Below are 15,430 nucleotides of genomic sequence, written 5' to 3'. Positions count from 1 at the left end.
ACGTCATTATTGTCTTAAATGACTAAGAGCCTTCGGCTGATGATAAAGCAAACTGGGAATTCTGGACACATCAATCCAGACCAAACAAAAATACTGGTGAGATGTTGAATGAAGCACGAGTTATGTCTTTATTGCTGCATGAATAATTGATTTGGTAAAAAGTTTCCTTGAAAACAGTAAGGTCATCTACTATCTAAAGACCAATGTGTCTACTGAAAGCAGTAAAATGGAACTTCAGACAGGAGACTGAAGCTTGAGCAAGTTATTTGAAAGCCATACATCTCTGCACATGCCCTCTGTCACATGCTGAAGACTGCAGTTAGAAAGAGCTCCCCACCATGTCTCCCAGAGAAAATCAGATGCAAGCGCAACAAATAATTAACCTACCAAGGCTTTAAACACAGATCACAGAATGAACAAAAGTAACATTCTGCTGTGCTTAAAACACACCGCTTTATAAACATATGATGTGGCATGATGGAGAGAGAGAAAGGGAGAGAAAAAGAGAGAGAGCTAATGTTCTGTAGACACCTTGTGGGTGGAGGATTGACTCACTTGTACCTACATCAGAAACATGAACATCCACACAGGAACACAAACTTTGTCTACTTTCATATCCTCCCGCTAAAATCAGACATGACGGTGTCTCACACACACACACACACACACACACACACACACACACAGCTGTTTCCATTTGTAACAAACTCTTTGTCATATTATACTGATCATTGTGCTAGTTTGCCTGCTGAACATTAAGATGGAACTTTAATGGCCATAGAAAAAGAACCAGAAACCATCACACTGTGCCCACTCCTTACTGTAACTTTGCATTTGTTCGCAAATACCAGCCCAGGCTGGGATTTTCCAAATGAATTCCTGTTCCTGTTCGCATAGGCTTCAGCACTAAGCAACACTAGTGAAGTGTTTTGCAGATACTGCCAGGATGGTTCAGGTCTTTGAAGTTGCTGGGCTCACAGACTGACATGAAAATTCAAGGGCACTTCTCCATGTGACTGGCTGGCTCTACAAGACACCGGAGGGTGAACTGGAACACAGGTCCCAAACTTGTTGGAAGGTTCTTCTGCTTCTCCAGGTTTTTAATGTCTGATTCTTTTTACATGCAAACTTGTGTTCTGGGAGACTAGCTGGATTCAAACTGTAAGCTCCCAGTTCTCCATGAAAGCATAATACTATATCTTGTCAATCAACATATGCATAAAATGAACACTTAATTTAATGTGGAAAATGCTCTGGTGTAGTTAATCAGGCCCTTTAACATGAATGCTGGTCTCGTATTAAGTTTTAGGACTTGTGGTTGTACAAGTGTCTCACTGACCACAAGGGAAGTTAACATTTTTGGGTCTGGCAGTAAACATGTTCTGACATTTTCTGCAGATCCCCACTGAAACCACTCTGATCTTCCTGTTGTTGCCAACAGGAAGCTGGCTGATTTGATAATTGCACACACACACACACACACACACACACACACACACACACACTTACATACACATTTACACATTCATGTTTCTCTGCAAGCTTGAGACCACTTCAACAGTGGTGTACACAGTCATTATGGGTACATAAAACTACTTATATAACCTCAATCCAACAGAGATTCTGAGTGCCTGATTTAGGCTGCTGGTAGAGGAACAGTGCCTTGACCATCAATCCTTGCCCCAACTTCCTGAAATAAAGTGATACCACAGGCAGGTCCACTTGGGATCAGAGACAAAAGATAACAAGCTTATTTTTTTGTCATGCTCCTGTATCTGTGAAAATGAATTTTCTCTCCCTGCAGAAATATCACTCCCCCCCTGCGAAATGCAAGATGTGCAATTATTCCAAACCACACCTGCATGCGCACACACACCTCCAAACCACACTACTATTCTGACTACCTCTACTAACACATTATTATTTCTGCTAATGCACCTGAAGAATACTTGTAATAATTGTGTGACATTAAAAAAATGTGTGCAATATATTAATTTGCAACAAAATACTGGTCTTTTGTGATATGATATTGGCCACAATATGCAAATAAGCAGAATAAGAAAATACCTTCCTGTGGGTCATAAGCATGCCTTAAAGCTGGTTTCAGCAACTCATTCATTTATTACATTCACCTCAGATGCTGAAGCCTCAATTACATATTTTCTAACACTTCCTTTTTAAGGTATTTTATCTCTGTACTGTGTGGTGTTAGCTATAGTATCATTTCAGAACATAACCGCCCATCTTAATCATGTAAATGTAAGCAAACCACATTAATGTACAGTTTGCCTTACCAATAAAACAAGCAACCAAACACTGCTGCAAAGTGACTAGAGCGAGTGCCTCCAGTTTCTCCATCTCTTATTTGTTTCACATCATCAGATAAGACATCAGAGCGGGACTTCCAAGACAACATCATTGAAAGCCCCATTCAATTCAGGGGACTGATGGTCTCTCTGTGTCTCTAGAAGAGGTAATGGGAGCCCTATCTAAAGGACAGCCACTTTCTGCTGTTTTGAGCTAATTCCAGCAGCTCAGGCAAGACCGGTGCACAAAAGCTGGAGCAAGTGGGTGGAGGAGAAGGGCAGCATTTAAACAACAAATGCTCCAGTTCAGTGTTTTCAATTGTTCTTTATGTGCATGTGTGTGCATGTGCACACGCGTGCGTGCGTGTGCGTGTGTGTGTGTGTGTGTGTGTGAGTGAGAGAGAAAGAGTGAGTGAGTGTGTGAGTGAGTGTGAGAGAGACACAGAAAGAAAAAAACATGCTTATGAATTTAAATTAAATAAATTATTTCCCCACAGGCTGCCACAGCACAAAGAACACAACAACATAACTACTTTTAGAAACTTTAATATGCCTGATAAAAGAACAGCACGCACGCAATCTTCTAATTCAGCTGGAATGGTTTAACTGTTCTACACTCATTTGGATGTTGTGGGCAGTGATGGGTTTCAAATCATTATTTCCAGGAAGTGTATTGTGTATATAACTGTTTGGTATGAGTAGCACGTTTCTGTATCCAGTCCTTGTGAATGACCCCTAAATAACACCTCCTCCCTCAAAGGCAGAGGCACATAGAAACTAGTTTAGCCAGATTACTGCATACCAAGCTAAGAGGTAAATTATGATTTTATGCTAATTGTTTTAAACATGTACAAACTGCACTTATAATTCTAACCATAATATGATGGCGTCAAACAGGCTTGTGGTTAAAAAAAGGTAATTTTAAATTTAAAAAATGGATGTAGATATGTGCATACGGCAAGGTCATTTTTCACTTGCATGTTTAGTAACATGCGAATGAATGAATGAATGAATATGTTTTTAAACACTTTCAGAAAAACTGAAACTCAAAATTTCCTTCAAGTTAAGCTAACCAGGAACACACAGCTTAGAACAGACATCATGAGCAGATGATGCAAAGTGGAGTATGAAACTGACTGCCATGGTCCAGAACTCAACAGGAGCCTGCAAATCATAAATACATAAATAAACAAACAAAATGTGTGCATGTGTGGGATGGGGAGTTCCTTTGGTGTTGGTAATGACAATGGAGAACCAAGGAGAGCTAGGCATGGCCCACTGCTCTGCACAGGCCTTGCTCTACAGCAGGCTCTGCATGGCTGGGAACTCATCCAACCTACTGCTACTGCTCAGCATGGCGCTCCATTGCTTTCTTCATTCCTCCCTCGCCCTCTTGATCTGTTTCTCTCTCCCTCCCTCCATCTTTCCGACTGCAAAGCTCCAGCTCACTCCGTGGTTTTATGAGGTAGCTGCTTATGAGGTAGCTGCTAGCCAAATCTACTCAACACCTGCCCCCAAAACTGAAGGACACAGATGCTTTTCTCATATATATATATATATATATATATATATATATATATATATGACCTGACCTGTTGGATTCAATATGCAAGAGAGAGGCAACATGGTAACCCCAAGAGGATGTCACGCTTTCTGACAGCTCTGAACTGAAAAATCTCCGTGTGGGTATCACAGAGAACAGAGGAACACGGAATGACAAGTTGCAAAAGAAAGATGGTCTCAACATTAACAGAAAGAGACAATTCACTGCTTAACTTGAATGCATTAATAGCAAACTGTACTAGCCAGAGGTTAAGTAGTCTGGCATTATAACAAGGCCACATTAACAAACACAGCAGTAAGGTGGAGATGTGGCAAGGTACAGAGTGAAAATGCACACATGCACACAACTACTTAAAGTCAAGCGAGCCCTTTCATTTAGGCCTCCTTTTCATATCACAAGCATGACTAAGCTTAAGGGTTTTGTTTAAAATCCTCAACCATTACCTTAGTCTTTATTAATTCTCACTACAATACACAAACAAACAAACACACACACACAAATAATGTAGCAACCTACAACAGGAACACAAGTGTGTGTACAAGTGTATCTGTGTGTGCATGTCTGATGGGTGGGCTCATGGCACTGCTTTGATCACTGGCCTTGCCTGAACCGGATTTGAGCAGAGATGCATCACACACTCCTGGAGATAGATACATGTCTCCATGGTGACATGAACACACACTACCAGGCTCTGTGCTGGGACACAGTGTGGCACTTTTATAAATCAAAATGCATATGGATGTGCATACACACCTTATATGAATCTTTAATTAGCTGAATAGTCTGTATTCACTTTGTTAAAATCATCAAAACCTATATATTATATACATAGTATAAGTACTACACTACTTACAATATATTATACTATACTATACTATACTGCTTAAATCCATGTGAATTACATGAGCGAATACAGCTTAAAACACCTGATGCTCTCTGAGGAAGAGGCAAGAATTTGAGATCATTCATCTGTAGTTCTACATCAAAGTCAACAGTAATGCCTGTTTGATCTTGTCCTCTTGCAGGGCTTGCTATTGTCCTCTGGAACGGTGTTGTCCTCTACCCGTGCAGTGTGCAGACGCTCCTGTCCACAGGTTCATGTCTGACGGCTGGCCATTGTAGATGGGGCACCGTCCAAGATCGGCACTTTCCTCCATGGCACTGAAGGTGAACCCCACAGGTGCCTGCGCTTGTCGAGCCGGGGGCTGTGTCACCCGAACCCGGTCGGCGTATTGCCCGCTGCTGCCAATGGACCCGCAACCTTCCTGCGCCTTCGAGCAGTGGCCAGAAGCCGCTGCCAGATCCTCAGTGAGCCTGTGGAGCTGGAGGGAGCAGCTGTGACACAAGCAGCACAGACATATTCACATGGGTCTGGTGCAGGATGAGCTCCATCTCACATTAGCAGTGGGCAGAAAATAGAGCTTGAAATTCCCCACGTGGAGCAATGAGTAGAGGTTGTCCTGGGCCAGGGTCTTGGACCCAGGCTCTTGGACATGGGCCTGGTTCCTCCTCCCAGTCGCCCTCACGGTCATTGTGGACGCCACTGTACAGGCCCCGTTCTGCAGCTCCTCCTTTCCTGCTCAAACAGGAAGAATGAAGCTCCTGAAGGGGGCCAAACAACTTCCCCGCTGCTCCAACCAATGCTCCTGGACACCTGCTGGAGGTGTCTACCATGAGCAGTCCACTCAAGGTAGCTGGATCACTGGAAAAATTTTCCACTTTTCTTGCCAGTGAGTACAAAATCAAAGTACCACACACCCCCGATTGAATTCTGAGTTTGATATGAGCCAGTTTGTTCCAAAAAACAATTTAATTTACAACTGCAATAGTAAATTCAAGAATTCTGTTATATAATGACATCATCTGTCATATCTAATAATTCCAATTGCAACAAAAGTCTGAGAGGGAGCACATGATGTTGTTCAAATATATTTAAATTAAATTCCCCCTTGCAAAAAAAAAAAAAAAAAAAAGGTTTAATCAAACTTCACTTTTGGAGAAAAATTGCAGAGACCACACTGCCAAACATTTAACACCTGCAGCATTTGTGCTTCAGTATATCGCTGCATTAATAAATTCACCTATATGTTCAACCCTGTCAGCTCTCGCTGTTCACATGTGAGGCAATGTGAGGCAATGAGATGCTCTTGCTGATCAATAATCAAAGTTATCAAATTCTCTCTTTCCATCCCTCACCGTACTTCTACACCCGTTTATAATTAGCCTTGCCTGCGCTACACACAAAGCACCATCGTCTTTGGCAGTTCTTGGAGGTTCCGGTTTCTAGACAAAAAATGAGAAAGGCAGGACTTGCATTCCCAAGGTTTTCTGCATATTTCATCACCTTCTTTTGCTGTGGAGTAATAAGACACACCACCACAAAGACACTTAAGGCTGAGATGATCTCCAAGGCTTGCGAGTATATTAGCAACTGAGGGATCATTCTAACACCTGAGCAGCTGTGGGTAGTGTCAGCAGTGATGGCAACACCACACAGATCATACACACTTTGCTGGGTTTCATCACTGAAGAAAGAGGGGTGTGAAGGTATGCTCTATAAATCCATTAGTGCAGATTTTAAATGAACCTGATTAAATTGATTAAATTTTAAAATGAGCCTTTAAATTGCCTGAGCAATAAAATTAAATTTAATTTGGTAAAACTAAAATACTAAAATACTACTACTAATAATAATAATAATAATAAACTAGATTACATTCATCAGTGAGGCAATCCTTGTGAGCACACTGAATGATTAAAACAAGCCCTTAAGCATGTTTTACAGAAGTTTGAAATTGTCTTCATTTTACAATACAATTCAGCATTTAATACTGGCAAGCAAACCTATAAAATCAAGCAAACCTATAAAATAACTACCATTTCATATCAAACATTTTTTAGCTTCTCACATTTCTGTAACATTTTGAAAAACTTCATGCACATAGGATCCAGGCCAAATACATTCTCTTAATCTATTGTGTTTCATAAAAGCGAGAACCCCCTGGATAAATGACAGCAATCGTCACACGTCAATGCCGGACTGTCATGTTGTCAGAGTGGGCATATGTGCTGCAGCTAGGGTGTTTGATCAGAGCTGGGTTCTACCTGTCTACCATCAAGTGGGCTAATCAGGGCTCAGGGCACATTTGCATTTTGGAGCAGGCACTTCAAAGGGCCCTCCCACCCAGCCACATATATGACAAGAGCTAAACTACAGGTTAGTTCAAATAAAAAGCCCAGTATTGCAACACTCAGTATTCAGTACTACAGCCAGTCATTCATGTTCTGGAGCTACGGACAGTCACCGTACAGCTTTTATTGATGTTGTACATGTTCCATCTTCACTTTTATCCATTAGATTTCGGATCCCCATAAATGATGCAAAATGTCTATTTGCACAGGAAATGAGGCCAGCAACAGTAGGACAACTGCCAAAATCAAACTGAACTACTGCCTGAAATTTAGGACACACTGCTGGAGTCACAATGACATGGTATGCTCCAACACCACCCTCCCCACCTTCCCCCTCACTCTGCACCTTCTCTCGCTGGCTTCCTCTCTCTCTTTTCTCTCCACATCTCAGCATGAAATATGGCAGAGGGAAATTTACTAACCCCATCTCTAGGAAACGCACGATGGCAGCGACAGCATTTGAAGACTCATTGTCCCTGGTGCTGTGATGAATTAATCATACAGGAAAAAAATCAAAAAATCTAACTAGAGGCAGCTCACTAAAGATCAGAACAGTTCTTTCTTGCTTATCCATACTGTAGGAGACCAAGATATTTTCTATGCTTCCAACAGGTCACTGAATTCATAATTCAACAATGAAACATTCTCCAAACCACACACTATAAAGCAAGACTCCAGACAGGAGTGTCATGGTGGTTTTGGACAGTGATTACATTAGTCACCGAACACTGGAACATACAAGCCTTGTGGATGCACCTTTGGACCAGCCCCGTTGCCATGGCAGCCCTGCTAAGAGGTGTGAGTTACACAGAACGAAGTACGCATACGCACATGTTGACAAGACCCTCGTGCACCCAGTGCAAAGACACAACATGGCAATCACGGGACAGTGGGTAGTTTTTGTGAATCCTGCATCCAAGCTCCTACAACAAATCCACACTAAAATAAGATCCAGCACCGTCACCCAGCTAGTAATTAGCACCTACTAAGTGGCAAGAGCACAGCTAAATAAGACTTTAGTCATGTGTCCCTACAAGGTTGTTTTTACACCTATTATTAAAATGTAGTTATTTGTATCTGCTACAAACAGCCTGGATCAGATAAGTGGGTACTACTGGCACTTTTATGCTTTGTGTTACACTACATTCTAAATGTGTCTCTGATCTCTACAAGGTGGGTAGAGATCTGGATTTTACCTCTGGATTTCCATAAATGTTGGACTGTATTAAGAGGTGAATACATTCATATTTGCCCATAACCCAACCTCAATGCATCCTTGACCACCTTTATAAGTAATCTGGATACACCTGACTAAACGGATCCAATTCTATACGCATTTAATTCTGAGTGTGAATTAGATACCATAAATGCTCATGCCGTAAAAAAGATAAAGGATGTAAAGAAAGTCATTATATACCCTCACTGAAAATTACTGCAGTATCAATGGTTTATATTAGGGATATTAAGGCATTTTAAAATCAACAGTTAGCTGTGTAGCTTGAACATTAACCCTTCAGAAAACACAAAATTGTATGCATTGTTCTTGCCGTGTGGTGCTGCCAAAGTGAGAGAGTGAATAGGACCTGATCTGACCGGTCTCCTTGGTGAGTCTCTCCTACAGTCACACCATCAGATGTTAAAGGTGATGATTTTAGGCAGTCTGCCTCGTTGGTGCTAACTTTGTTTTCCTCTTATCAGGGGTAAACAAACCTTGATTCCTTGTGCTTGAGTTAGATGGATTCTTATATTTATTTCTTGGACATTAAAAATAGTTCTTAAAATGGCCAAAAGAATTATATGAAAACACTAGGAATGAATAAGCAGCAAATGATATGAGATTTAATACTAGATCACATTTATGCTTTTTACCATTATAATAAGCACAAAATCACCAACAAAAACACTTCAAAACTGCTCTCATTTCTAGAATTGTTCTAGTACTATGGGGTGTTTGTACACATTCTTAACTACTGTATTAAATATTTCATATATATATATAAATAAATAACCAGGTTTTAATTATGATTATTATACTTTTTTAGTACACTGTTGTGGTGTTTATAGTTATAAATGCTGATGCAAGTCGTGCTGGTTTCCATAAATATTTTGTCTTACTCCAGCAAGAAACATACACCATGGTCATAGACGCTAATCTAATAGGGCTGCACAATGATACCAGTTCAGGGGCACCTTCAGCCTTTATTGTTCATCCTGCACCCAAGACATCTATTTTGTCTCAAGTACTACTGTACATGCATGTCAATAAGAATGTGTGTAACTGAAGCCATTAAGACCACGCGATCCTCCAGTTACATGACAAAGCTGCAGTTCTGTCCATATCAGATGGCAATGAATCCCTGAATCATCACTCCATCTGGAGATAAAAATCTCAGAATTCTTGAACAGACAGCAAATGAAGGCACTCAGCACACACAGAGGGAATTTCTTTTAGAAAAATCCAAATAATCTTTCTGTGGAAAGAAGAATTTCTGGTGATAGTTTACGGAAGATCCCATCATATGACTTTGCGACATGCAGTGCACTCAGCTGAGCTGTGTGTGTTTAAACTGTTGTTTCTCCCTTCCTTTTTTCTCTACCTAAAAGTAGATTTTTACAAATACCACAATTACGTCAACATCTTATCCATAAATTGTCTAGTTTTGCTTTGTAAATTGGCCCAGAATTGGCTGATGAAAGGAATATGGCATGTTACTACCAAAAATGAAGTAGCTGTCATTTTGTACAAACTTACCATCCCCAGGGATATCGAACGACTGTTCTCAGAGGTGTGTGTGGGAATAGAGGGTGGCCTTGTTATAGCAACTTCATCCTGCACATTTAATAAGTACAAGAGATCACACTGCCATAAGATCTTAAACATCTGACACAACACAAAAAAAAGAAAAAATTCAGTACCGGGGGTCAGCATTCTGCTCTTGACAAAGAGTATGTGTACTTGTGTGTGTGTGTGTGTGTGTGTGTGTGTGTGTGTGTGTGCATGTGTTCCTTGCGTGCATTAAAGCAGCAATAGCCCCTCAACAAAATGTTGTTTAAGCAGCCATAGAGCCTCAAGCTGAAAATACTCATAAGAGATTCTTCAAATAACTACTGCAGGAGTGCTTACATGCACAGACTTCAGAATTCTGGCTGCCTGAATGTTGCTGACAGTCCATTCTGCCTGTGCACACACTCCCGCTCCCTGCGCACTCTCGAAACAAAGACTCCATTAGGGGAGGGTGCCGTGCAGTAACTGGTGCCCTGGGTCAGCTGGGGAAAAACCATGAAAATACACCATCTGAACAAGGTCCTTTTGGTGTCATTTGGTTTCCAGAGTTGCTCCCTTTTCTAAAAAAATTAAAGCCTCAAATAATAAATACAACATGTAAATGTGATGTAATTGCACCATCTTAAATTAAAGAAATTCGACTTCAAACAAACTGCACTCTTTTGCTTCTGGGTCATAACCATGACCCATCAATTGTTTTGAGAAGCAATACTTGCAGGCTGTGTTGTGGGCACATTTCTGGAGAGCTAAAAACAAAGCTTAAACCTCTTTTCCCCCCCTCATGGACATTCAGAACATTAGTGACCTCCTTCTCCCAGAATCTTCCATAGGCCAAAAACTGGACCATTCTTCTGTATGTCCTGTTCGTCCTTTGTCTAGGCTTGTTAAAAACAGTTGGTGACCAACATCAAGGACAGGAGGAAGTAGTAAGGTCAATAGCAATGACAAGTTTGGCTTCAAACACATAGCTAACCCCCGTGACTCAGTTCCCTCATACCGAGATATCATGCTATTCTCCTAACAACCCACAACCAAAAGACGAAAGGTAATGATTGCTAACATGTCATACATCCGTTTGGCCCTATTTGACCCTCTTCAAGTTGACAGGCTCTATAGTTTGTTACCCATCATATAGCTCTGCAAGACATCTCATGTATTAATAATTATTGCACTATTGGCCTTTGCAATACTGATCTCAGCAGATATAAATGTAAATTAGGTCTCTAACAAATTACTTTGTGTGTGTTTGTTTGTGTGCGCGTGTGCGCACCCTGTGGGCATCCTGACCATCTTAAATGTTCCTGATGAATCTTCTGTGGGTGTTTTTATTAATCAAAGCAACCACATGATCCAAAATGTAAATAATTATGCAGAATACCATTTAACCATCATGTATTTATGTTTTACCATTACTTTTTTAAAAATTGCAAAATTGCACACAATTGCATTATACAGCAATATGTTCATCAGTATTTTGCAACCCTATTAGCAATCCAGTGAAACAACCGTGAAGTACATTTCCCACTTACGTCAGACTCATGATATTAACAGTATAGTAGAATATGTTCATCTCCTACAGAAGCATACATGCTGCATTGGTGTCTGCGTTCATGGCTGCCGTACTCAAAACAAGGAGCATTTCAGTATCTAAATGGACATATTTGGAAACTTCAGTTATAGTCTTGTAAGCAGACTCACTGTTGCAGTAAAATTCTCAACAAACCAAGCCCTAAAAAGCCGAATAGCAGCAAAAAAAAAGAAAAGAAAAAAAAGAGGAATATTGTTTTCCTCTGAACTAATTTCCTCTGAACTAAAGACACTGAACTAATTTGATCGAGCTAGAGAATTTGTGTGGATGGCTTTTAATGATGTTCCTCCTTTTAATGATTAGACTCACCAAATGCTAATACTAAAATGCCACAAGTATGTGGTCACAACTATTGTGGCACAACTATTTTATAAATAGTATCATCTACAGAAGACAAAGCACAATTTCACTGTGATTCTCAGTTATGAATCATGAAACTACATCACTGTCAATTTAAAAGGCAACTTAGCCTAAACATCTAAACTTCTAAATAATTAAAGCTAGTTAGAGTTAGTTGGTATTGTCTATTTGGCAACAGCAGTAAACAGAAGCAGTGCTCTAAAAAATTCAGTTTCACAACACTTACTACTTCCATCATACCTGCTTGGATGTTAGTCAGGTTTGTACATTTGTATTTTCAGTGTGTGTACTACAAATGTAAATAAAGCAAGCCATGCTACTTCATGGGTAAACTAGAGCAAACTCATGGCTTTCATACTGCTGACAGCATGAAGACAGAAATTCAATCAAATTTACCACTATATTTTACCCAAATTTCTTCTGCCTGCCCTGTACATTTATACATACTGGTATTCACGAGGGCATCAAGAGCATGTGCCAAGCAGGTGCAATATTTCAAATATTGACAAATATTACAAAGATCAACAAATTAAGTTACAGAAATAGAGTATTAAACATCTGCTTTTTCGCTGTGGTGATCTATACTTCTGTCAGTAACATCAAAATTTTTCCATTCATAACTTTCAATAGTAACACACTTATGACATTGTCCTAACCCTAGACTAGCCAGTAAGTACACAACACTGCAGACAAAAAACCTCCCCTCCCAAAGTTAAAAACAGAGTGGTTTGTAGTATAGTATAATTGTATACACTGCAGCACTCCCATGAACCATACAAGTTACAAAGAGCAGAAGATAATCTATTGTTTATTGAGACCTATAGGTTGGGTGTTTTCTGTACTTTACAAAAGCCATAAACTGCATGTCGATCTGAAGATCAGGCCTACCTGAGGTTCAGTAAATCACCAAGGGTTTTCAGCCTTCTACTCACTTAGACAGAGATGCTAATGAAATGAGAAAATTTCTTGGACAGCAGAAGTGGCACTTGGCTTTAACGAAGTGTATGAACAAGAGCCTTGAAGTGCTGCACTGAACTAAACACGCCATCGGGCTTACACTTATCACGGCTGCAGCACAGGTTTGTGGCACTTGGCAGCCAGTTATTTCTGACCTGGAAGTTTTCCTCATGGTTACCACTGTCTGTCTGACTGCCTACATGCTGTGCAGAAGTACCACTGCAGCAGTAATGACATAATGACAAGGCAAAAAAAAAAAACACGAAAAAAGGCAGATGGAAAGAAAGTGGCTCACTGGTTCGGTGACTGCATGGCATGACAGGATGTAAATAATAAGGCCTCATATAGGAGACTAACAATTAACTAGCCTCGGAAGCCCCATTTACAACTCTAATAAAGAGATCGCTGCTGTTTGGATGTTTGTGTGGGGATATTTCACTGCACAAACGAGGCTGAGCAGATCCATTCCAGACTCTGCTGGTTGAGAAGTTCAGTGGTGATATGTCAGAATGTCTCATCTGCGCAAACAGTGCAAACAGAAAATGCATAAATAGGGCACTGCCGCGCAAACCTCAGTACTGTGTTTCCTGTCACATGCATCCTGCATATGCGCTCGTATGAGAGAAACGGTGAAAAAAGGGAGGGGTTGAGTGCCCTTTCACGTAATACTACTTTTGAATGGCCTTGAAAATGAGTGTGTTTTATCTGTTAGTGGTTGGTACACGAGACTGTTCCTGGTCGACTGATGTGTTGGGGCTGTGACAGAAAAGCACACCAATTCACACCCAAAAATATAAGCCCTGTTATCTGTTGCAATTGCTTTAAATCTTTTAGTCTAGCTCATTTTTATAGTACGCTAAGCCTAAATGACGAATACCCACATACGGGTAACTTACCATTTAAATCTTCCTCAAAATGTTGTTTTAAATTGTATTACTATCACCGAAAAACATTTTTGAGATATCTGAGCTCGAAGCCATGTAACAACAGTCTGCTGCGTCCGTAGGCACTAACCTAACGTAATGCTGAAAAACGCATCGCGTGCCATGACTTACCAAGTAGGAGTAGTTTCACCTCCCTCGCCGCCTTCTCTCCGTCTTCGCGGAGATTTTTGTCAATCATTTTCGATCTTTCTGCAGCCGCCTTGTCCTCTGCACTCACCGTACACCCCATGGTTCCGAAAACGAGCGCGCTTCCAACTAGCGCTTTCCCGAATTCAAAACAAACGGTGTCTAAGAAAGCCTGAGATTGACCCACTCGAGCGCGGTATTCGGCGATTTACTGAACACAACAGAAGACTGTGAGGAATGCGTAGACGACGACTGAAGTAGAAATTGCGCAAAATATGACCAATTAAAAAGTTTCACTTGGAAAATGTCAGTTACTATGATGCTCCATCAATCGACTGTCATTACAAATCCACACAGAAGGCAATGATCTGAGTTCTTTGACAATAGCAGTCTAAAAGTTGCCGTAAGGCAATTTCAGAAAAAAAATCAATATAGGCGCTTCCTGCCTACATAACACGAAACCAGCGACATCCACATGCAGATATTTAAGAGCGCCTGCTTAAATTATCACACAAATGTTGGGGTGAAACGGACTCAAGCACTGACGTACGCAGCAGCTTGACTGCATCGAATCAAAAGCCGAGGCGCGCAGTGATCAGTCAAAATGTAGAAAGCCCCAGTGCGGAACTCTGCTACACAACTGTTGTCTTCAATTGCTTGTCCTCTCGCATCAAAGGTTTAGTAACATAATCCATACGTAATCCGACAAAAACCTCAGAAACGTAGGTTTGGCGCTGCCACGCCCGTAGTGACTGTGAACTAATGCGGAATAAACAGCACTTCTAAAAACCTTGAGCGCGTCTCCACCGCGAGCTTGATTGCCAGCTGCTGGTGAACTTTGGAAAATGCAGTGCTTACATATCTATTTCCTTTTTTCGTAGAATATAGACTGCATATTTTGTTCAGAGGAGCTGCGAAAAATATTTTTAAAATATGACTGTAGGTGCAAAATCGTGCAAAAAATAACATCTTACCAGAAAGGAAAAAAAAAAACAGTTCCTATTAGGCAATTGAGTACAAACACAAACAAGAACGTAGGTTACATTCCTACATTATACATTTGTTTTATCACTTGAGGATATGAGGTGCACTATATATCTATACTATAAAGTACAGAGACGCAGAAAAGTCTTTCTTACAGCAACTCACCCAAATTAGCATGAAGACGTGTAGTAACGATGCCCTCGTGTGTTCCAAAACGAATTATCGAGTGTATGTCCACACACACTTCAGTGCCTGCGTGACTGCCTCAAATGTTGGATAATGGTTGAGTGCAAGTTTCTTTTTGGTATGTACACTTGACTACCTAGAGTCAATCCTGTACATATCTTGATTATCCAAATAAAGAGGAATGGAGTCGGGCCCCAAAATAACCAAATAACTGTCACCTGCCTGAAAATAATTGTAGAATACATTTCAATTAACTGTGCAATATTGAAAGTTAAAAGTGCACTCTAATCTTTGTCATTGTTTCAAACCCAATGTGACAGAGTACAGCGTCAAAACAAAAATTCAGTCACTTTCCAAATGCTTACAGGCAGCCCTGCATTTGGGTATTAAAAGCTTCCTGGCCTGAGACTTGAGCAGCTGTTCACAACTCATTATAGA

The 15,430-nt window shown here is 40.6% G+C and overlaps 1 protein-coding gene across 1 annotated transcript in view; it reads right to left on the bottom strand.

Moving 5' to 3' along the window:
* gnai2b (guanine nucleotide binding protein (G protein), alpha inhibiting activity polypeptide 2b) overlaps positions 1-14,605 on the bottom strand; it is a 37,315-nt gene extending 22,710 nt beyond the window's left edge. Inside the window, exon 1 of the mRNA XM_027000608.2 lies at positions 13,808-14,605. Coding sequence (XP_026856409.1) covers positions 13,808-13,925 — 118 coding nt within the window. The 5' untranslated portion in view covers positions 13,926-14,605. The remainder of the gene's footprint in view (positions 1-13,807) is intronic.
* Positions 14,606-15,430: the final 825 nt, after the last annotated feature.

The sequence above is a fragment of the Electrophorus electricus genome, chromosome 3 (genome assembly GCF_013358815.1).
Source record: "Electrophorus electricus isolate fEleEle1 chromosome 3, fEleEle1.pri, whole genome shotgun sequence".
NCBI lineage: Eukaryota > Metazoa > Chordata > Actinopteri > Gymnotiformes > Gymnotidae > Electrophorus > Electrophorus electricus.
This window is presented reverse-complemented; position numbering and strand designations above follow the sequence as displayed.